This window comes from Periplaneta americana, chromosome 1 (genome assembly GCF_040183065.1).
Source record: "Periplaneta americana isolate PAMFEO1 chromosome 1, P.americana_PAMFEO1_priV1, whole genome shotgun sequence".
Lineage (NCBI taxonomy): Eukaryota > Metazoa > Arthropoda > Insecta > Blattodea > Blattidae > Periplaneta > Periplaneta americana.
The window spans coordinates 166,103,598-166,129,187 of NC_091117.1; the positions used below are offsets into that span (position 1 = coordinate 166,103,598).

The 25,590-nt window shown below is 34.8% G+C and overlaps 2 protein-coding genes across 2 annotated transcripts in view; one reads left to right on the forward strand and one right to left on the reverse strand.

Annotated features, from left to right (window-relative positions):
• LOC138703428 (trypsin-1-like) overlaps window positions 1-12,483 on the reverse strand; it is a 35,974-nt gene extending 23,491 nt beyond the window's left edge. The window contains exons 1-2 of the mRNA XM_069831284.1: window positions 12,335-12,483; window positions 4,538-4,629 (exon numbers count right to left, since the gene is read on the reverse strand). Of these exons, the coding sequence (XP_069687385.1) occupies window positions 4,538-4,629; window positions 12,335-12,392 (150 nt within the window). The 5' untranslated portion in view covers window positions 12,393-12,483. The remainder of the gene's footprint in view (window positions 1-4,537; window positions 4,630-12,334) is intronic.
• Window positions 12,484-17,591: 5,108 nt separating this feature from the next.
• Window positions 17,592-25,590, forward strand: part of LOC138703440 (neuropeptide F-like) — a 471,250-nt gene continuing 463,251 nt past the window's right edge. Inside the window, exon 1 of the mRNA XM_069831308.1 lies at window positions 17,592-17,731. Coding sequence (XP_069687409.1) covers window positions 17,711-17,731 — 21 coding nt within the window. The 5' untranslated portion in view covers window positions 17,592-17,710. The remainder of the gene's footprint in view (window positions 17,732-25,590) is intronic.

Genomic DNA, 25,590 nt, shown 5'->3' on the forward strand with positions numbered 1-25,590 from the left:
CTAAACTATACGGATTCTGCTGTACGTTTCACTGAGACACATTTGTTGTTACGAAACCTTCAAATGCAGTTCAGTTATAATACTTATATAGGCTGATTCATGAAGATTGTGCAATATTCTAGGATGTGATTTCTGGCATCTTTCTGATGAAAAAAGTTCATATAAACATATGTCATATATTTTTATGAGTGACTTACGCCCTCCTGAATGTTAAACATAAACGTAGATATTATAAGGTTTAAGCATTTAAATTATTTACAGTAATGGTACTGGGTATATTATAAATTCATTAAAGAACATTCAAATTGTTATAGATCTGAAAAATCTGTATTAAAGCCTATTTTCAAAGACCCCACCTTCTGCAGCAATACACGTAGCCGCCCGAGTGTGAACTGCACGCGCTGCACTCTCTAACTTCCGTTGTTCGGATGCTAGGTAGATAAGTTGTACCGGCGTTGAGTTATCTCTAACCGTGACCCAGATGTCACAAGATTTTGTGTCGCTGCTATCAGCTGTACTGTAACATATACAGCTCCAGACATCCAGAGAGAGATAAGTTCACAATAATGCGTGTTACGGAAGAAAGAAACGTGATTTTATTCGAAACTATTCAAAATCGGACACATGTACATACGAACTTTTTTCATCATAATGATGTCGGAATTCACATCCTAGAGTATTGCACAATCTTCGTGAATCACGCTGTATAATACAAATAAAATACCAACACATGTTACAGTGCATACAAAATGAATTATAAACAATACAAGGATAATGATGAAGGTATAATATAATATATAAAATACAATATGAAAGTAAAAATAGAATATAAAAATCCGCTGTCGTAGTTACGTTGGTACCGCATCTGCTCGCCAATCCATCGCGTGGGCCTGACTCTCTCCTGGGCCGACTACCTTTGATATGTATATCAAAGGTGCTATGCAGTTTTTCTCAGGACTGTAACTTATATTTTGTGGGAATAGATACATTAAAAAAATCGAAAAATTGAAAGACTGTGTAATAACTCGGAAAGTATTTCTAAATTGTTAATAATGAAGCTTGGAGGGCATTAATACTAACAACAAGAGGTTACTGCATACAAAAAATAAGTCTCTAGCTTAAAAATTTATAAAATAACAATTTCACCAATTTCATTCCTTAACTGCTTTTTGGCCTCCCAAAGGGCCGCGGTTCCACGACTGAGAATCTCAACTAAGTAACTTGTCCCAACCATGATTTGAACCCATGTCCGCTTGTTTCACGGTCAGGCATACTAACCGTTACTCTATAGCGATGGACCGAAGGAAAGTTGGAGATTGTTAGAGGAAATTGAGTGAAAAGAGAGTATTTCGATAAAAAAGACCCTCTGAAGTCTCATTTGTTCACTGCAAATCTCATCAACAGCAAACAGAAGAATGAACCCGGGCCACGTGGGTGACTAGCATGCTAGTTCTGAGTCGCATATTGTATATCTCTGCTAACACTATTATTATTATTGCTGCTGTGATAATTTTGTAGAGTATTCATTATGAGTAGCGTTATATTTCCTTGAAATACTTCAATAGGCCTATAAATAATACATAATTCGCATTATCAGTAGTAACATTATGTTTTATCTTCTCCACAGAAATGTAATACATATTTCGGTTCACTATCTGAATTAACAAACTTTGTTTACTCGAAATGTCATTGGCATTACAGTTTGACAGATGTACGAGTATAATGCAGAAGCGAAAGCTAATTTTTGTGATAGACGAACCGCAAAAAAATTATGTTTCTCCAAATTGGCGGTTATAATATCAACTGCCTGCATAGACAACAAAATGTAATTTGAGCAGAAATGACTGTCATCCGATATAGAGTTGCCGTTCAATATATTGACAATTACAGCGATATTAATTTCAAATTTTCCTACTCCACCTCGTCTGCGACTCATGTCAACTATGACAAGCTCACGTCCCAACAAATTACGGTTCTGCAAGTTGCTATCAACTATTTCTGTCTGTTTCAAAGACATATTTTCAGATAAATCAGATTGATATAAAAGCAATCAAAATTGTGAGGTATATTCCGTCTAATAACAAGTGAGGTTTACAATCCGCTACCTGGTTTCTACGTTCATACACGCCATGTTAACCCGAAGATGACCCAATAAGGCTGAAAACGTTCGTTCATTAAAACATAATCTACTTTAAATATGTAGTGGGTTGCAAACCTCACTTGGTATTGATGTTATTAGACGGAACATATTTCGCAATTTTGATTGCTTTTACATTTCTGTCTGGTTTACACATGTTTTAATCAAAGTTACTTTATTGAAGCCCTCAGAGACGTCGTTAATACTGTAATGCACTTATTTATTTACATCCCTTTTGAAGCATATGAGCAGAAGAGGTAACACTGCAAGAATATTATAGTAACATTGGCACGAAAGCGACTTGATAATCTGAAATATTTGGGGGAAATCTCTTCTGCAACCACCTTCTCTATCTCATGTTTCACTAAGTCGTCGTCGTCATCATCATCATCATCATCATCATCATCATCATCATCGTTATAAAGGCTGAGGCCTCTCAGACCTGTTCCGATTTGAAGAGAATTTGTTCTTCCATTTATATAATAATAATAATAATAATAATAATAATAATAATAATAATGGTTTATTTTAACTGGCAGAGTTAAGGCCATTCGGCCTTCTCTTCCACTCAACCAGTATGATAGAAAATTACTACAATGCTATGAATATAACGTAATTAATACAATACAATACAATTCAGAGCAATATAATACTACAATTCAAGACAATATAATACATAATTAATATAATACAATGAAAATTCTTTTCATCTTCACAACACCAATAAAATAATTATGTAATAATAATAATAATAATAATAATAATAATAATAATAATAATGTCATACCTAAATTAAATTAAATTATTAAACTCGATCACAATTATAACTTCAATTTGACTGCGCCCCTAAGAAATCGTTTAGCCTTTTCTTGAAAGTGGTCATTGTCTGGCAGCCCCTAATCTTCTGAGGTAGAGAATTCCATTCACGGGGGACTGAGACAGTAAAAGAGAATGAATAGTGGGATGTTCTATGGGCAGGAATTGCTAGGATTTGGCTCTCCTGTGACCTGGTGTTTAGATTGTGATTGGAGGATAAGTAGTTAAACCGGGAACGAAGATAATTTTGAGTAGAAGTGTGGAGAACTCGAAACAGAAGAGAGAGCGAATGAAGTGTTCTACGGTTACTAAGTTGCAGCCAGGATAAAGATTTGAACGAGGGTGTAATGTGGTCAAATCTGTGAGCATTGCTGATGAATCTGATACACACATTGTGCACACGCTGGAGCTTGTTCGAAAGGTCAGTTGTCAAGTCTGTAAGTATTACGTCGCAATAGTCAAACAGTGATCTGCCATGTCTTCTAAATTCTACTGCTGTGTAGATAAAAATATTTTGGGAATCCTATTATCTGTCATGCCCAATAAATATTCGTACCAATTTTGTCTTTGTGTTCCTATTTTGTCAATAGTAATCTCACTAGAGATTTTGATTTATCTAGAGAAAATCAAAACTCGAGTGGGATTTAATTGACTATTACGCGATTAGAAGAAAGTATGTAAATATTAGAAGAAATAAAGTACTCTAATACAATAAAATATTAATTGACTTACTGAAATTCTATTTCACTAATATTAGCTTCACCAAAACGTTTGAATGGAGCCACCATTTTGAGTTGACTGTCTATGCTGCAAACAGATGACGATCGCAAAGCATGTTTTATAGTATCGTAAAGAATATGCAGTTTGAAATTTTGGCAAACAAAGAAACAAATGCGATAGCGATAGATATGTTAAACTCATCTATGCTTAATGTGACATCGCAGATTCCAAGTTCCCTATATCAGTTTAATTTTGGCACACTTTTACGGAAACACTCTGTATATTTGTTCCTGTTCTCTCGGTTCTTCTCATTTCCTTTTTAAATATGTTATTTTCTTGTCATTCATTAGACTTTGTAGTTTATCATTACAGACTGCAAGGCCTCTTTTGTTTTTCGTAGAGCATCTTTCTTCCAGTACATAATTTCCTACTTTTATTATTAACTCTTTAAGATCACTTCATATTTCACTAACATTATTTCAAATCAAATAAGATATCGGTTAAATTCCATGTGAGATTCATTAAAAATTGTGCTTCAAAATGGACTTCCATTTTTCAACGGCCGAGTCTAAAATTAACTGGTAATTAAGTTCCCTTTTAACCTCAGAGGTCAGCGGAGACATAATGGTTATAATTATGACGAAAGAGAATTAGTAGTGAAATGGCAAGGAAATCGGAAGCATTTTTAGTTTATCCACATATTTTATATGATCCGTCAGGATAAAATTCCGAACTTCTGTGGTATGAAGCCATCAGCTTATTGACTAGAACTACTGCGGGGGTATTCAGCACATTACGAATTTGGTGCGGTACAAAGTGGTGTGATTAGCATAATACAACGCCGTAGTTTGAAACAAAACTTACCTGGAAAGGGACTTCCCCAGGATATGCATCTCGTCCTCCAATGATCCTCGATCCGGAACTATATTCTTCTATTTCTTCTTGAATATCATCTCCTATGAATAGAAAAGGAAAGGAAATGTGTAATTTTTTAATTATCGCAAACGTTGTCATACTGTTGACTCTTACATTCTAAGTAAATTATAATAATTTGTATCGCAGGCGCAGTAGGGTAACTTACTTACTGGCCTTTAAGGAACTGGCAGGTTCATTGCCGCCCTCACATAAGCCCGCCATCTGTCCCTATTCTGAGCAAGATTAATCCAGCCTCTATCATTATATCCCACCTCTCTAAAATTTATTTTAATAATACCTTCCCATGTACGTCTCGGTCTCCCAGAAGGTCTATTTCCCTCCGGCCTCCCAACTAACACTCTATATGCATTTATAGATTCGCCCATACGTGCTACATACCCTGCCCATCTCAGACGTCTGGATTTAATGTTCCTAATTATGTCGGGTGAAGAATACAATGCGTGCAGTTCTGTGTTGTGTAACTTTCTCCATTCTCCTGTAACTTCATCCCTCTTAGCACCAAATATTTTTCTAAGCACCTTATTCTCAAACACCCTTAACCTATGTTCCTCGCTCATAGTGAGAGTCCAAGTTTCACAACCTTAAAGAACAACCGGTAATATAACTGTTTTATAATTTCTAACTTTCAGATTTTTTGACAGCAGACTAGATGATAAAAGCTTCTCAACCGAATAATAACAGGCATTTCCCATATTTATTCTGTGTTTAATTTCCTCCCGAGTATCAGTTATATTTGTTGCTGCTGCTCCCAGGTATTTCAATTTTTCCATCTCTTCAAAGGATGAATTTCCAATTTTTATATTTCCATTTCGTACAATATTCTGGTCACGAGACATAATCATGTACTTAGTCTTTTCGGGATTTACTCCCAAACCGATCTCTTTACTTGCTTCAAGTAAAATTCCCGTATTTTTCCTAATCGTTTGTGGATTTTCTCCTAACATATTCACGTCATCCGCATAGACAAGAAGCTGATGTAACCCGTTCAATTCTAAACCCTCTCTGCTATCCTGAACTTTCCTAATGGCATACTCTACAGCAGAGTTAAAAAGTAAAGGTGATAGTGCATCTCTTTGCTTTAGCCCACAGTGAATTGGAAACACATATGACAGAAACTGACCTATACGGACCCTGCAGTACGTTTCACTGAGACATATTTTAATTAATCGAACTAATCGAACTGTGGAGTAACTAAAGTGAATAATTCCATGCCGGTTAAAATATCACCTACTTAAAGAAAGTTTGTATAAATTATTTAGAGACGTCGGCAACACCTAACAAGTCGCTAATATCGAAGAAAGAAGCTTTTATCACATACCCTTGGTATCCTTGAAGGGTTCTGTTAATTCTTTCAGAGTTTCATGGCATTCTGATGAAAGTTCTCTATATGGGCCTGAATATTTATCTCCACATAAAGTAGGTAAAGTATGTGTAATTCAATACCGATATGCTGAGGTAGTCTTGAACTTAATATGCTTCTAATAGGCCTACACATATTAATGGTTTTTATATGTTAGTCTGCAGACAATTAACTTGACAGTATATTGCTCTACAACAGTGTCATTTTTTCCGATATCATAACCAGAGCTAGGATGTTGGTACCTAAACTATTAAAGTTGTTTGAGCTTGGACTATATTTCTACCGTATGAACAGTAGTAACTCACCTCTAAACGTCAACAAACCAGCTCAACAAACATGTACAATCGGGTGGTAACCAAACTTATCTTTGTGCCTTACAATCAGAAATAAAATGAACAATTAACATTATGTAGAAAACAATAATTGGCAAGTACATTCTTCATAATATTCAATAAAAAATAATTTACCCATGTACATATAAGAACAATGAACACAATACGTAATAATATGTATCTAGTCTTGTTGCAATTAATAATTTACATTTTCAGTTTATCATAAATATTCCTTTCTGCAGTATGTTCAGAAAAATAATCTTCGTACCCTCAAAAGGTTCGTTCTACGACAGAAGATAAACTGGAGCAAATCTGAAATATGATCCAGTATTCCTTAATGTATCACCAAGTGAACAACAGTTTTATGAATATAATAGTACATTTTGTAGGATGGCGTATCACATTAAACTCATAATTCAATTCAAGAGCACTTTTCATTTTTTGCTTTAATGACTATTAGGACTTCTGCGGGTTGGCATATATATATATATATATATATATATATATATATAAAATTTGAACAACAATTATTCTTTTACATCTTGCAGCGTCAGTCATTTCTATATTTCTGGACTGCAGCAGAGTGACATAGCTCGAGAAAGCAAAAAATTATGTCTATTTTGAGTCAAATTTTGAAGTTAAATGTTTCTCTTGATTGTTGTATTCCCCATGCATAGAAAAGTATTCCATATAAATTGTATATAACACAGTGCCCTGTGTCATAATTTCCACATAATATCTATCTCCACTTGCTGATAGGCTTGTATGACTACCAGAAATCTAGAAGTTTTGCACGCAACTTCGTGTGATTGGGAGATTTAAATTTCGCTTTGTTAAAAACCTCTCACTAAACTGCACAACTCTCCTGCAAACGTTAGCACGTAATGAAACTTCTTCTCTACCCTGCATATTGTTGTAATGTAGTTACGAAAGTCATCCATCCACAGTTGCGGATAAACTGCGAGTTATTTATGTGAACAGAGTATAGCATACACAGCAGACTAGGGCAATAGAGCCTTGATGATCTATGTGCGTGGCTGCACACAACCTGAAATCTATGTTTTGGTACAACTTCCTATCTTTAATCATAACTTGCTACAGGTTACTGATGGGGACTGTACCGCTATTCTGACTTTCTTATAAATGGAGAACGATATCAGTGCCACTGTTATGATGCGGATGTTTGCTGTGTAGAGCAGTGTGTAAAACCATCGCCACACTTCCTAAATCATACATTAGACTTCATCGAAGACCTGAATATCCTTTTAAAGCGAATTCCATGTTAATTGCTACAGCCTCGACATCAAAGGAGAGGAAAACGCAAAAGGAACACTGACTTAAATAAGTAAATAATATGAGGACTTCAGCTCGGGAGGAGCCTCAGAACATAGAATAAGTTTAATTTGAAATAAAATGTATGTATCATGTTTATTGTTTTCGGTTGAAACATGAATTTTAATGCATTTTAATGCAATATATTTATTATGGACAAAATGTGCTTATTTAGATAATCATGTTTATAACTAATAATTTCTAACAAAATATTACAAATTAAATCTCAAGTCAGAAATTCTTAGTATCTGTCCTGACTAAAGAGAGTCATTATGACGCTGTTTTTTTTTTTCACGGAATATTTTTCAGATATTTTTAATAATCAGTGATATAAATATTATGTTTGTGTTTTAAATAGATTCAATTTCAATACTCATACTCTCAAGTATCTCCTAACTGAGGTTCTGGCTGATATGTACATCTATTATCAGGAAGTTCATGCATTTGCATATTTGTTCTCTATCGTTGTGTGAATATGCTGAAAGATTATCTACATGAATCACAAATTTCTGAATACAATTATATTACTTTTATTATGCATAAAAATGCATATTTTGCCTTTATTTATATTTTAACATTAATGGAGGGAAACTACATATTATGTATGTTTGTCTTTCCCTCATTTTTAAAAGTGTGTAACCTCGTAAACACGACTAATTTATGTTTATGAATTTTTAACTTAACGATGACGCCCTCATAGGGAGCCTCTCAAGTTAGCAATTGGCATTTCTTTACTCCAGTCTTTAGCAGATTTCGATAGAACAATATCCAGTTTAACATCAGTTCCAGGAAATGTAGGAGATATAGTGAACGAGAAAACAGCAAATATTCTTTCCAAAAACCCTAGCTATTATCATCTTAAAGAAATTTAAGATATTCTCGAAGAAAAAACACCCCAAAAACCAACAAAATTTTCTATAGAACAGCTCACAGTTTTTGTGCAAGCCCCTGTTACTTCTTGTGACGTAGAACGAAGTTTTTCGCGCTACAAAGCTATGCTGAGAGATAACAGGCGAAGAATGACAACAGAAAACTTACATCACTGCTTAGTTGTGAACTGTAACAGCATAAGTGGAGCATTCAGCAATGAGACAAGCACTTCAAAATCCATACACTAAACGTAAGTTACCTATACCTTATTATTCTGTTAAAATAATCACAAACTGATAATGCATATTTTGTAGCATATTTATCTATTTTTACGGCATAAATTCATACATATTCTTTACGTTTTTAGGGCATGAACTTCCTTTCCCTGATTATCAGGCAATATACATCTCACTTAACGATATGTGTCAGAGGAAGAACATTTATACATCTGAAGTCTGACTAGTGTAATATATAGCTAGTCGGTGGTGTATGCAATGGAGGGGGGAAGGAACTGGCTACCCTAGCCCATTATCTCCTGGCCTAGCTAGTTGCCTCATAAATGTGTCTTTTTGGTGTCACTTGTGGGGTTCAGACGCGTCTTCGGACAGTTGACTAAACAACAACAACATACTCTTAAGCTTACATTTCAAGGTTATTGAACCATTTTCAAGTGAATCTTCTTCAGGCAGGATACAAGTCGAACGCTGTGAAACAAAATTCTGTGACTTACCTTTTCAGAGGCTTTTGCGTGTTATTGCTACGGGATTGTGTACGTTCCTATGATACCACGTAAATAAAGTTGTTTATGTTTTTGGTTGTCTACCAATTTACCCAAATTAATTATAAATTAGAGAGAATGAGGCTGTGCTCCGTAGGCTAGAGCTCTTTTTGTATAGTGTTCTGACGTTATACAGTCGAAATTACAATATTCAGGAGTTTTTAAGTCAGAAAATATGTCGAAATCAGAGTTGAACGTAGGAGAACATAGCTTGAAAGAGACTTGGAAATAAACGGCCAAAAATTGAGCCAGAAACGAAAAAATAGTTTATTGGAACGAGTACGAGAATACAGACCAAGGAAAAGGAGATTTTAGAACCTCTCTTTTGCATATCGTCGATGTTCCTTCAATAACTCCTATGTGCAAAATATAAAATTTTTCAGTAGGAAGAAAAAACACATTTATTAATCCTATGGCAATCGTGCTTAGGAGACTGTGAATTCTTACATTTTCGAAACAAATAAATATAATTACATATAGGAGATTTTATTATTTGTTGTATCACTATTTAAGCTATTTAATAGAGCAAAAATCTGAAAATCGATAAATATGTCACATAGGAGTTATTGCAGGAACAACGACGATATGTTATTTTAGGAGAAAAGTTTCTCTTCTGCAGTTCATTTGTAAGTACCAACGATTAGTAAACGTTCTTACACCGCCAACAATATTAACAAACAATCAATGAGTGCGATGCCTCACCTAACCAGTGTCAGTGATTTAGAACAAAATCTTAGTTTACCATACAAAGACTTTAAATCAAATAGAAGTGCTCATCAGATATTCTAAACGATTGCCGAGTAGTTTTCACAGGACTATCTTATTTAGCTATCGCAACCGTTGATTTATTTTTTAATTCTGGAGATTATTACGTGTAAGAGTGTTAAATTTAGCCATAATAGTAATCTATCATCTCCCATTGCACAAACGTTTAAAAATAGAACTATCAATTTACAGTGTAAGAAGTTTAACTTCTGCCAGGCGTAGAGGATAAAGATTCAATTTGTTTTCTTATAACGCTTCCACCTATTGGATTTCAACATTTATTCTTAAACATACTTCATCTCTGACCTTTCATTAAGTTAAGTCTGTCGGACCAAACGTCTGTATTTTTTATTTCTTGATTAACTTCAAGATATTATTTTTTGCCTACGAACATCTTTGCTTTTTGACTAGTGGATGTTTTATGGTCGCAGTGGGGTTGCCAGATTTTCAAACTGAAAATACGGGAAATTTTGGAAAGAATTGCTAAAATCGTTCCATCAAGACATTATCGACAAGTTTTACTTTTAGGATGATGTTATGTACGGTATGACTATACTCAAAACTATTTTAAAATTAATCTCATAGCACTATTAATACTTACCACTTGCTTTGTATTAATTCAGAAACTTTTACAATTGAAATTTCCCTTAACAAAACAAGTTGAAAATAATGAGAATTTATACATCTTGATTACACAACTTTTAACACTGTATCACTTCGGAATATGTATGCTAAGACTTTCTTGTGTTAGATTCTAACGTACCTTGTTTACATGGTTCGACCTTTTATGGGTCATCCTCAGAACTGGTCATTGTTGGTCTTGGCGCCTCTTGTTTTGTTTCCTGTGAGGGTGTGTTAGTGTGGTGTAATGTAGAGTCAAAGAGTGTGTGTTCTAGTGTGTTTAGTTTCTGGCTTTTTGGTTGGATGTGTAGTATTTTCATGTCTGTGTTGATGTCTCTGTTGGTGTGGTTAGCATTTGTGATGTGTTCTGCATATGTGGAGGTGTTTTGCAGATCATTTCAAACACGTTACAAAGAACACATCATAGCTATAACAAAATTACAAAACACCTCCACATATGCAGAACACATCACAAGTGCTAACCACATTCACAGAGACATCAACACAGACATGGAAATACTACACATCCAACCAAAAAGCCAGAAACTAAACACATTAGAACAATATGAAATATACAGACACACAAAAATACATCTCAAAAAAAGTTCTCAACACACAACTCAATTTCAGAACACACACACTCTTTGACTCTACATTACACCACACGAACACACCCTCACAGGAAATAAAACAAGAGGCGCCAAGACCAACTACAACCAGTTCTGAGGATGACACATAAAAGGTCGAAACATGTAAACAAGGTACGTTAGAATTGAACACAAGAAAGTCTTATCATACATATTCCGAGGACAATTTATAATATTGTAGCTTATACTTAAAAGTATATTAATTGAAATAATTTTCATAGCATCATAGCACTGTTTAGGGAAGAGTCGGGTAGTATCGGACATCGGGTAGTATCGGACAGTGCGTTTCTTTCATCTACCACCATATGGTAGTACCTGAATGACATGCTTACGTTTCTCTATGCGACATCACAGAAACGTAACCATGTCAATCAGGTACTATCATCGTACGGTAGATGAAAGAAACTCACTGTCCGATATTATCCGATGTCCGATACTACCCGACTCTCCCCTACATTTACCATTTAAATAAATAAATAAATAAATAAATAAATAAATAAATAAATAAATAAATAAATAAATAAATCAATCAATCAATCAATTACGGGAGAAAATATTATCAAATATGCAAGACGGGAGAATGGCGAAAATGTGGGTAAAATACGTGAGAACCTGTAAAATACGGGAGACCTGGCATCCCTAGGTCGCAGCATTAATGTTTTTCCACTTTTATTCTGAGAATATTAAATTACATTGAATTTGTGCATATACCGTGTTATGTCTGTCTATACATTTTTAATAATAATAATAATAATAATAATAATAATAATAATAATAATAATAATAATAATAATAATTTATTTTTTATTTTAATTCTCTTGGATTCAGGCCACCTAGGGAGGTAATCTATTGCATTTACTTATTTTTTTATTATTATAAATTTTACTTCGTAAATAGCCTAACTGAGAATTTTCTGTGGTTAACAATAAACATAAGACTACTCCAATCCGCTATCATGAACTCTATCGGCAATTGAGAAAAGTAGACCCCTTTCCTGGTATAATCTCAATACGTACGTACCAGTCACACAGTAAAACAGCACCGCAAGCACGATGCAGAGGCATGTTATACACTTCATTTCTTCGAACTTGTCCAAATACCTGTTCCAGATCGACTGATAATCAGGTATGTTTGGCTGCACTTAAATACAATAAAACAATGCACTAGATAAGTTGGGAAACTCTATTCAGAAACTTAAAAAGAATGGAACTTCCCAAGGTTTTAGTTATCGATGCACGCCCACGCTGTGCTGATAGAGACAATGTGATAGTATCTCCCGTGGGTATATTGATCGATATTACCTTGTGTCCATGGAGATTCCACCGAAGTCTCATAACAGGACATTATCCTCATTGGAGGAATCGCTGAATCAACTGCGCGGTTATTTGATGTCGGTAGATTTTATGAGGATATTTGGCGAAATGAATCATAAGACAATACTGGAGCAATTGTCGAACTAGTAACTGGAGACTTAGGTAAATCTTTTTATTAGCCGATTTTTCTACCACATATTTAGAGGATCTTAGGAGAAATGGGCCTCTTGTAGAATCATTTCGATGAGAGCTTCCGACGGGCCGTTTGGCGTTAACCTGATAAAGTTACACCATATTCGTCACCTGAGTAAAGAGTTCTCGTTAGTTGTATTTATTGAGAACAAGTTCATTATTATTATTATTATTATTATTATTATTATTATTATTATTATTATTATTATTATTATTATTATTAAATCTACTATCTACTCAGCCAACAACTATTCACCGCAAAAGGATGTGCTCGATTCCGTGAGGTATGTGGTAATAGAAGCAGTTGTGAGACATATTTTTCCAAAAAAAAAATGCAATTCCATTCTATGGTATATCAACGTCGCGCCGCTGTGCCGGAATTTTGTCCCGCAGGAGTTCTTTTACATGCCGGTAAATCTACTGTCATGAGCCTGTCACATTTAAGCACACTTAAATACCATCGACCAGGCCCGGGATCCAACCCTCAATCCTCGGGCATAGAAAGCCAGCGCTATACCAACTGCACCAACCAGGCCGACTCTTCAGTGTTGACATATATGTAAATTTATATTTTAAAAATTATATTTTTGGCGAAGATATCATAAATATGAAAAATATTTACTTTTAAGTAACGAATAACATACCTATCACATAATGTAAGAAGTATAACTGGAAAGATTACACCTGATCCAACCACGCGCAGAAGGAAAGGCAATTCTTTCCTTCCTCCCGTCTATGAAAAGGAGATGATATTGTCGTCATGGTCTGTACCTTCCCAGCTGTATTTTCTGCAATATACTTTCATGTATGTATGGATGTATGTATGTATGTATGCCACTCTGATAAACTGCTACTTTGTTACTGGTCACATCTTGTTGATTAGCTTGTTAATAAATTAAATAAATTCTATTTAAACCGACTAGAATTTAATTCTCTGAAAGGGATGGGAATTTATATATTTGTCTATAGTTTGAATGCGTTTCTCTTGTCTTCTATTTGTCCGATGTTCCCTTGCGTCATATAGAACAATGACCAGAGTACTCTCAACATAAATTTGTAGATCTACTGTTCACTCGTTCAGAATTCTCAGAGAGGGGGAGAGCGGGGGAGAGAGGGGGGGAAGAGAGAGAGAGAGAGAGAGAGAGAGAGATTGGTAAAAAAGTTTATTCTCTACATAATATTATTGCCATTATTATTTTATTATTACTACTATGCTATTATTATGATTTGTTACTATACGTAAGCGGCATTTATTGACAGCGAATTGTGCAACATGTGTGAATTGAAATAATTGTCCTTCGCTGTTACAATACTTCTAAGCCAATGGTTCGAACTCCACCTGAACGACTTATTTTTGCACATTGTGATGGCCTTTTCTGCCCGATGTAGAGACACGAAGTTGTGTTAACTGCACTTTACTGGAGTCGCAATATCTGGACATCTAATATAATGTCTAACATGAACGTCTGATTACCATATTACATATACTGTACACAAGTACTTTGTGGAATTCCATGAAGACTTCGAAAATACCAATCACGTAATTATGTCGATTTCATAACTGATAATTTCAACTTTATCATACACATTGAGTGGAAAGATTATGGTCTATTTTTCTCATTAGCCACGTGTAACGGCTATCAAAATACATATTATTCTCCGTTTAGTGTGTTCTTGTTTTTTTTAACACAATTACGATAGGTTTGACAGTAACAAGAATTGGTTTGGTTTGGCTTGGCTTGGTTTGGCTTTTCGAAGGCTTGACGAGGAACGGGTCCTTGCACTTCTTCTGAACCGATGCATGCGACGTGTGAGGTGCGAGGCCCGCTTCGCACAAATCCGGACTACACGATAGTGAGTGGTTTCTACAGTATAACTGCGAGGTGCGAGGTCTGCGTACCTCGCAGTTATAGAAACCACTCACTATCTTTCGTGTAGTCCGGATTTGTGCGGAGCGGGCCTCGCATTTCGCCACTCGCATGCGTCGGTTCAGAAAAACCAAGGCTTAAGTAGGAGCATCAAAGTGTTGCAAAGTGTCACTTTGTTTCGGACTTGCAGAAAGTACGCACACAATGAGTTCTATATTCTTTTACATCTCTCAATGTTTTGCTTATTAGACTGGTACATTGTGATACATTCGTGAATAGGCCTTGAAGAGGTTAAATAATGCCGAATAAAAAGTACGTGGTGTCAATAAGAAAAGTGAAGTTATCACTCGTATCTTCTTTATGAACAAGGTTGCATGAAAGAATTACGCATAATATTAAATCCCCTTGTATTCAACTCTTCTTTAAAAGAGTTTTTCATTTTGCGCCTGCGAAAAATTGATTGTGTTTGAGCAAGATAAATGGGACTGCCTGTATTGTATAACACAAAATTTAAAATAACAGTGATTCCCAACTTTGTTAGTGTTACGGGATCCTTAAATTTTGTATTTCATTCTGGCAGAATCCCTAAAATATTTTGCATAATTTAGGCCTATAAACGTGTTCTACTCATTAAGCATACTTAGTAAATTGGTATCTATCTTTAAATGTAGTTTTAGCTTTTGAATATAATATGAAAATACATAAAAAGAAAGATAAATGACGTTGTATCACTTTTTATTGAGAAAAATGAAATTAGGTTTTTTGGACTTACAATAAGACTTAAATGGGATCGTTGATATTTTTTGTAGTATTAATCTGCATACCGATCCATTGCTGATATTTCTCTTGCCAAAGATCTCCATTTGATATCACATCTGGCCACTCAATATTTAGGATACGACGCAGACATGGATTGATAAAGACTTGAAGTTGTTTGTTAACATATAATGTAAACCAATGAACATATTTTAATATAATGTGACGAAAGCCTACAAACCCATCGGTGACAGGAATGTCGGGCGTCGTCAAAAATTTATAAAATCTACATTGTTATGGAGAGATACGGATATAATACACATACTATAATACAATACAATATGATGTACAATTTTGTCATTGATTGATATTAAAGCATATATGGTACTGTATTTGTCTCGTATTCATCAGTACTACTGTATAAGCGTTGTAACACAAGCTGTATATATTACAACTGTTACATTCCTGGCTTTTGCATGACGTTTACTGAAATGTATACATTAGATTAAATTTCAGTTTAGAACGATTCCATTCACCACATCATCTTACTTTGAAACGTGCTTAAGGCAATGTTGACAAACGAAACAATGTCAAGACAAAAGAGACGAACTGCAGTCGTTTTTTTGAATCGACGAGATTATAGCCTATCGGAAAAAACTGCAAGTTCGATGGAGAGTTAGATATATCCGATTCCATTTCATTTAGATGCATTATGTATTCGGAGCTAAATAATTTTTCCTAAATAAGTGCAGGAATATATTCACTGGAATTCTTATTGTGGGCTATTATTTTGATCATTCCATAGTTCCGATCTCCAGACATTTCGATCCAACAGGTTTTCCCGATTTTACGGAAAGAAAATTGTAAGAAGAGCGATTAAGAGATCTCTTATTCATACTAAATGCAGACCTTGGTTTGCATAACCACTGAGGTATCCATGTTTAATATTTCATGTACTGCACAGCTGAATCACGCACAGAGCATTTTTTTTTAGCCGTAGACTTGTCATGTAGTTCTTCGTTGGAGTTTCGGCGCCATGATGTCCTCATGAAGTCGTCGGATTTCTGATTTTGCTTTAAAAAGGTTGGCGTCATAATGAAGTTGAACAGTTTTAAGAAAAAAGGCAAAGGATCCTACGTGAGAAGAATGAACTTGGATTGCTAGCAGTGATTGCATTATCTACAAAACATCAATATTTCAGCCAGTGGGAAGACGCCCACTCCTTTTGCGTGAAGTGTGTGGGTGTGGAATAGAAATCGGAATTATATTGTCGTGGACTTCGGTTACCGCTATGTCAGTTACATAGCTAACATTTTACTGTCTGTTTTTTTAGTAGGTTATTTTATGACGCTTTATCAACAGCTTAGGTTATTTAGCGTCTGAATGAGATGAAGGTGATAATGCCGGTGAAATGAGTCCGGAATCCAACACCGAAAGTTACCCAGCATTTGCTCATACTGGGTCTTCTGAACCGACGCGTGCGAGGTGTGAGGCCCGCCTCGCACAAATCCGGACTACACGAGACATAGTGAGTGATTTCTATGGCTGCGAGGTGCGCAGACCTCGCGTTTTGCAGTTATAGAAACCACTCACTATCTCTCATGTAGTCCGGATTTGTGCGAGGTTGGCCTCGCATATCGCATGCGTCGGTTCAGAAAATCAAGGCTTAAATTTATGTCAACAAACATTTTATATTACTACTGAAACATTTTTTATTTTCATCTTCAACATTGTGTTTATATTTATTACTATAAACAACATAAATAGTGCTAATAAGAGCTTCTTTGTTTTATTTTGTATATCATCTTGCGACTCCCCCCAGTTTTTTACACAACCCCAGCGATTCGCGACTCAAAATTTGGGAACTACAGCCTTATGAGAACCGCAATATCCGTTTCAATCAAGTGGTTGTGAGTTTTGGGTCTTATCTTAACGTTGATTATTCCATGTACTGCTCTCTTACCTGGCCTTTGGTCCATTTCACCTCAATCTTCAGAGAATTATGAAATGATACTATATATTCATAAGTACCAAGATGCCAGATAATGTGAACAGCGTGGTTCAAGATAAGCACTTACAGGACAAACAGAAGACAAGAAATAAACACGCAGTTCTTGTGAGAGGCAAATAAGTATCCACTGGGTGAACATAATATTAACCTTGCCTTCCGCGTCAACTTTGATGAAGTTGCTATCTTGGTCAAGAAGTCTGGTTATATGGAGCGGATAATCAGAGGAGCTATTGAAATTTGAGTGCGCTCTACAGTTATGACCAAGAAGTGTGGTTTCGTAAGTCATGGAAACTTTTACTAAGTCATAAGGCAGGAGAGATGGAGGCGAAAAAAAATATTTCTTCACAATAGTTTTTCCATTCATGTACTATATCTAGATATTTAAACTTTCTTTATTCAATTAATTTTTATTTCATACTTCTCACACCATACAACTTTCTGGACCTGAGTAAGGAGTACTAAATGATTCTATTTCCGTTTTCAAAACGTAACAGTGTCCTACATATATTTTAAGATCTTCGTAAGAAACGATTATAATATTACTGATTAATACTAGCAAATTTTCTCTTTTAATAAAGTCACGTAAACTTGTAGTCTTTAATATCTTAAAAAAAAAAAAAAAATACCGTATAGTGGTTATTTCACACTATTTCTCTCTTCGATGTTTATCTTTACCTTAGCGTCTAGTTCCTAACAGTTTCTTTCATTTATAATTATACTGGCATGCATGCAACGTTGAGATAGGATTGCTCCGGGGAGCCCTCATTCTTTCGCTTTTAAATTTATCAATTATTTTAATTTTATCAAGCATTCTTGGTCAACAGCTATTTAATAATTACACGGTTCGGAATTGTCTTTCATTGGATTGCTTCTCTTCGTCTTTCTTTCTTCTTTTTCGGTTTTTACCTTCTTTCTACATGTGAGAACATTTTTGTGCCCCTGGAAAGGTCCGTCAGTGATTTTTTGATATTATTGTTTTTCAGTAGGCTATTCGGATAGTGTTAATTCTCTTGCAGTTACACCAAAGAAACTCTGAACTCTCAATAAGACATTTTGTATCCACTTTGGAAATTTTTACATCACTGGGATTCTTTTCAATGTTAGTATCTGCCACAATATTACCTGACTGGGGAATTTTTTCCTAATATCCATCCATATCGGGTTTGGTAAATTGAGTCCCGTTTATGTATTTCTGAGTAAATTAGGGTTGACAGATTTTCAAATTGAAAATACGGAAGATTTTGAAAATATCCATAATTGAATGGCTGCCTAGAATAACGTCGTAAGTCAGTTTTTACAGTTTGTCAGGAAATTAAAAATATGTTTATTCCATACTAACATTATTAAATATTACAAAATATGACAGTGTGAGGTCTGTATTAATACTTCAGTAAGTATCCACCCCGTTTATATAGGCTATTGCCTTCATCTTCCAAATAACACAACTTTTTGAACATTTAAAGTAGAAAAACGTTGTATGTCAATCCAGAAGAACAACGTTGTAAAGCAAAGAAACTGAAATACTGCCCATATTTTCTGGTAAATTCTTTATGGTTGTTACATTTGAGTACAGTAAATAATAATAATAATAATAATAATAATAATACTAATAATAAATAATAGACAAATTTATATCACAAGAACTTGAAACATATTACACAACTTGGATCATATGTTCAGGCATACAATATCAATATTACACAGACAAGAATCCTTTCTTTATTCTCTTATAAGACCATGGCAGAATTCAGAGTAGCCATGACCTTATTACCTTTAACTATTCTCCTTTAGCACTCTATAGGCCTACATTGACTTACAACCTTATTCTACTCACCATTTCAGGTCGTTTCACAGCTGGTTTAATGTCACCTTTCTTCGAAGTATATTCTTTCCCCTGATCATCTAGTGTCTTACGTACAATGTCCTTCCATTGCATGATATTAATCGTACGTTTTCTCTTTCTATTTACGTTTTTTATGAGACCATGTGACACGCTACAAGTATGATTGTCCGCCATTTTATTTGCATTACAATGTTATTCAGCTCAGCAACACATTCAAAATACTACAGCTCTCGAAGTAGTGTGAATATCAGCAAGACGATGGCAGCACATGATGCAAGATGTGCGATACAACATTTTTCAGCCGAAAACTCAGTTTGGCCAAAAACGGACTTACAAGTTATTCTAGGCAGCCATTCAATTATTATCAAAATCGTTCCATCAAGACATTATCAACATGTTTTACCTTTAGAAGGATATTATATACAGTATAACTGTACGCAAAAGTAATTTAATATGCATCTCACAGCACTATTAATACTTGCTTTGTATTCATTCAGAAACTTTAAAATTAGGGTAATTAAAATTTCCCTTAACAAAACGGTTGAAAATTAATGAGAATTCGTCATTGTAGATTACACTTAAAAATATGTAATTAGAATAATTTTCATAGCATCATAGCACACCTGGATTTAGTTGAGAGATAAAATTGAGTTTCGTATTCTTCGACGAGCGTATTAGTGTTGCCTAGGAAACATCGCGTAGTGGTTGGCTGTGTATTCCACCAAAAATATCATTCCCATGAGCTACTTGCAATAATTCTGACATTCATTTCATTAAACTCATTTTTTCATCATATAAGTGAAATTTTGAATGAAACCGTTTTCACAGAATCAAATCAAGATGTATCATGGGTCCTCAATTTATCCCTTTCTTCCCTTAAAACTGTTTATTTTTCCATTTTTTATTTCTTTTATATTTTCTTCCTGGGCTTTTCAACTGAGGCACATCTGACTGAATATCTTTTAGAGAGCCAATCAATTTGTGTATATTTAGAGTAAAGTAAGTTCATTAATTTGAAATAGAAAGATTCCAAGCTGCTATTTTGTTTTAAGGTTTGTGATAGCTGTAAGATCAGCCCAAATAGCAGGAAGAAATTTTGTTGTATGTATGTATGTATGTATGTATGTATGTATGTATGTATGTATGTATGTATGTATGTATGTATGTATGTATTCATTCACGCTGCAAATGGGTATATATTCGGTGGCAGTGGTAACTAATTACACTCACTAATGACAATTAATAATAAACAAAACTAATAAAAAACAATAATTAATAATAATAATAATAACAATAATAATAAAATAATAATAATAAGTAGCATCCTAAATTAAATGAAGCATGATCACTAAAAAAAACATTGAAAGTAAATCTAATTTGTATCTTAACCATAAGTTCGAACAAAGACCCACGAGTGTGACAGGTTCATATCTGCATAGGTACCTTTCGGCACTACACTTATTTCGCTGTCAACTCACTCACTGCACTCATTCTACCTGATTTCACTAACACTTCTAAACATTTCACTATTCAAATACATTGCACAGCCACTTCACTGACACCAATACACTTCACTTACACAATAGACTTCACTGACACTACACACTGCAGTAACACAACACACTTCCTCACTGATAGAACACTTCAAGTAACAAGATATCAATTACACCCTTTAAGTAGTGTGTATAATATACTACCGTCTATTAGTAAAGTCCTTAAGCCTATTTTCAAATACATTCTTGGTTATTGGTAAAGCCTTTAGTAAGTCTGCAGGTAAAGCATTCCAGTCCCTGATAGTACGATTGAGAAAAGAAAACTTTCCAGTGTCCGTCCTCTGTCTTCTTTCACTCAATTTATATGAGTGGTCGTTCCTTGAAGAGTAATTTGACGGCTGCAACCTGTTTTTTATATCTCTCCAGCCAGGCTCACCTCTGTATGTTTTGAACATTGCGCATAATCGAATTCGCGTTCTCCGGTCCGTGAGTGTGTCCCATTTTAATGGTGAATTATTACGACAACACCTGAGAGCCCGTGTTTGAATCTTTTCCAGTCTCTTTATATGTTCTAATCTGTAAGGATCCCAACATGCAGCACCATATTCCATTACTGGACGAACTAGTGATTTATATGCAATCTCTTTGGATTTATCAAAACCTTTTCTTAGTACCCTCATCACAAAGTGTAACGCCCTCCAGGCCTTTCCCGCTGTGTCAGTAACGTGTTCCTCCCAGCCGAGATCGCTGCTAAATGCTTATTGTTTCAAAGCTCGCAAAATGTATAATGAAAAGTACTGTATGTGTTGCCTTTGTAGTTGGTAGTGGTAGTATTTAGTACTAATGATATTGCTACTACTACTTATTTATTTACTTACTTTTGCATTTCCATTTTATTTGCTACATAAATTTGTTTTCACAAAAGCATTCAAATTTGCAACCGAAGTTTCAATGCTTTATTGAAAAAAATTTCAACTTTCATCGTATGCAAACTCTCGCGTCCTCTTTCTGAAAGATTTGATTTTGTTAATATTCCGTCAGAGATCAAGTAAGGGTGCCTCCCAGTAACTTATCTGATGCTATATTAATATGATCGAGACGTCAAGTTCTTGAAAATTACTTCGTTACTGGTTCATAATCTTCATAAGAAGTGCGGTACAATAGATGAGGTTAAATCTATGAACGCAAGTAATATTGATGTAATGTAAATTGAACGACGTGTATTTATCGAAATTGTTTACTTTTTACATGTTAATTTTATGATACTCTGTGTTTGAATTTTGTTTGCATTTCATGAGAAATGCTCAAATTAAATTGCACTCCAGAATATTAAACACAATATGGTTGTTACTTGCTTTTATACAAACACTTATTACGATTTTGAAATACACCTACACTGAGCTAAAAATTACAACTGAAGCAGATCCATTTAGTGATCAATATAGAGCAAGTGCAGCAAATCAAAACAAGTAATTAATTTATTTAATCAACTGATGCGAAACTCATGTCGGGTTGGAGCTATAAAACAGAAGGGCTTTACTCTGCAAATCAGAGTTCATCACATCGAACCATAATCTATGACCCACTCACGAATGAAGAACACTTTACTGAAAAGGACGGCCAACGGTTTTGGACATCCACACTCTAGCCGCCGCCACCACGCCTGTAGGTTTTCTGTCCACCTCTTGGGAGTTCTTTAGTCCATTTTTCAAGAAAGACTTTGTCTTCACTTACGTGAATTCTTTCAGATTCCGCGAAGTCGATTTTAGATCAGTGAGCAGGCAATGTAGAGATTAACTGAATTACTTTCGTGTACAAATGATTATTTTATTATACGATTGAATCACTCGAATGAATGGATAATTTATCGCTCAATAATTAGAACGAGTGTGTATATCTTGTTTTGCTTTCTCATTACACGAAGTATAAATTAGGATTATTATGATGCTGAAAAAAAGCTATTCCGATATTTCCACGGAAATACGTCTTGTTTTCAGCATCTCTGATACAGATAAAGTTGTTCTCGGAATGTCGTCTGTGTGCACCCATTTATTTAAACCAATAAACTCATTTTGCTGATATTCATTATATTCTAGATCATATATACTCAGATTTCTCGGCCTTATAGGCTTTGACGGTAACAACGTTTGTCAGGTTTACTATGCTGCCATCTAGTTGTTACATAAGGAGTCGTCCACACCTGTGGAGTAACGGTCACCGCGTCTGGCCGCGAAACCAGGTGGCCTGGGTTCGAATCCCGGTAGGGGCAAGTTACCTGGTTGAGGTTTTTTTTCCGGGGTTTTCCCTCAACTCAATACGAACAAATGCTGGGTAACTTTCGGTGCTGGACCCTGGACTCATTTCACCGGCATTATGACCTTCATTTCATTCAGACGCTAAATAACCTGAGATGTTGATACAGTGTGGTAAAATAACCCAACAAAATAAAAAAAAAGAGTCAAGTCATAACTCCCATTTGAATTGCATTAGCGACTACACTGCCATCTTGTGTTCGTTTACGGCGGACAGGTGGCGATTCTGGCAGTTGTTCTCTTTAAAATGCTATCGATCTTAACAGGGATGAACAATCTGTTATATATGTGATCTGGGATTATATACAGATAAATGTAGTCGGAAATCACCATAATCATTTTACTAAAAGTATATTGGTTATTATTCTAAGGAAAAGAACATAAAATATCTCTTCACTCTAAATATACTCTGAGAGTATTTTTCCTTTTAAATTACTCTCATTATATAAGACAATCGTGCCAAAATAATTAGAACATATATATTTTTGGTTATCGTATTTTTATTTCAATTTTCTCTAGAGTTACAATGACTTGGTTTTCCTCGAACAATAATATTGAAGATGTATTAAATTTGTATGTTCTCTTGATTTTAATTGATGTGTTTAAGTGTAATCAGTTGAGTGTACTTCACAGCTTTTGAAATACGATTGAGTTATTTCCATTACATTATTGCTTCCAAGGAATAGGGTCTATTGCTTGTTCCCTGGGCTGTACTTAGCTTCCACAGTGCAGTCAGTGCTTCCATCTCGCGTTACAGAGGATACCTTGCACCTTACAGAATCGACTTGTTTGTAATCGTCGTACGATGAGAAAATCATGAACTCCGACGTCATGCCCAATTATGCTGTCGTATCGTTGTTTAAAATTCAGCGAACAGAATCTCGGTTTCGTTGTCCTGGAAAATGTAGGCAAGATTTATGAGCTCGTCAATAAAGAATCCAAAAATGCAACCGCTAAAATATAAAACTGACAGCTAAGCAGTAATTAGGAGCAATTGATAAATAGCTTGATAGACAGATGAACAAAAGGGTGGAGTGAAAATGTATGATTTTTCACTTTTTTAGAAATCGAAAACGCTTGTATTTGCAAAAGTTGTTGCGTTTTATACCTAACATAACCTGAAAATTTTATGAAAATCGTATGCTACCTTGAGGTGCCACAATGGTCTTAAAATTTTAAAATATTACAAAAAATTATCTTTTATTATTTTTTCATTTTTTTATTTTGTTGTATTTTAATAAACTTGGACATTTAAAGTGTTTATACTGATACCGTCGTTCCCTAAAAAAAACTACATCTCAAATTGAATAGTTTGAGGTGCCGCAAGACCATAGAGTACCAATGACCCATCAGAAAATCTGGTCGCTTTGGGCATTTACGTAGTGAAAGTATATGCACCAGTGTGGTTTGAAATCAAAATGTAATCAGAATGTTGGAATGGACCACGGCACCTCTGGAAAATGATTCTGTTCAGCAGATACCACGGGAAAATCTTAAGATCATTGTTGATCCTATGATCGAAAGAAATTCGTATTTCGCACACCCCGAAAATATGTTAGTAGAGTTGAACAGTTGTGTTCGTTGCACTTGTCTTTTGAGTCTCGTCTCGTAAATCTTGCTCGCTTCGAGTCTCGCTCATCACTCTCAGAATAGTATTTGGTCTCCGTGGAAAGATTTCCTAACTTTGAATAACATACATAATTGAAATAAATAATATTAGAAATGTTTGAGACAAAAAGACAAAACGAAACAGTATCATAGTCCTCAAAATGTTCTGGTTCTATTATTAGATATTACCTAAGGTTATATAAATAGAAAAAACAATTCTCAAATAAAGTTGCATTTCTAAGAAACATAAAACATAACGCTAAATAAAGCATTAATATATTTTTTTTTACTTGAGATTGTACATTTGATCTCAAACATACGAAAATAAAAAATTACGAGGACTGAGAAAATTATAAAAATTGTCGCAAGAAAATCTCCAGAATCCCTTCAATGTATACCATAGGAGAAAACACCTACTATATATAGGTTTATCAGAATATAATATTCCCCTAACTTTTATTTTCCACAGTGACTCCATTGCCGCCTTAACTTTTTCCCTGTCATTTTCTGTCCACCATTGCTCCAATATATAATTATCTACGAATATTATTAATACTTCGAAATATAAAATAAGTAGTCATCATGAGCACCGTTCAGTGCATTCATTTTAGTTCACGAACAGTTATATGGCGATTTATGAATTATGAAGCAGCATTGTATGGCAAAGATTAGATAGTGTCATGTTGCACTCTAAATTAATACGCCATTAACCTTCTACTTCAGATTCTGGCTTCAATTATCTTGTTGATATTTAGTGCTGTGATTTGAAATGTACTTCATACTAACATGTGCCTTATCAGCGGTCAGTTAATATTAGGGGAAGTACTCTGTTGTTTCTATATTTTCAATAAATGTCATTACTCGACATAAAATCGATTGA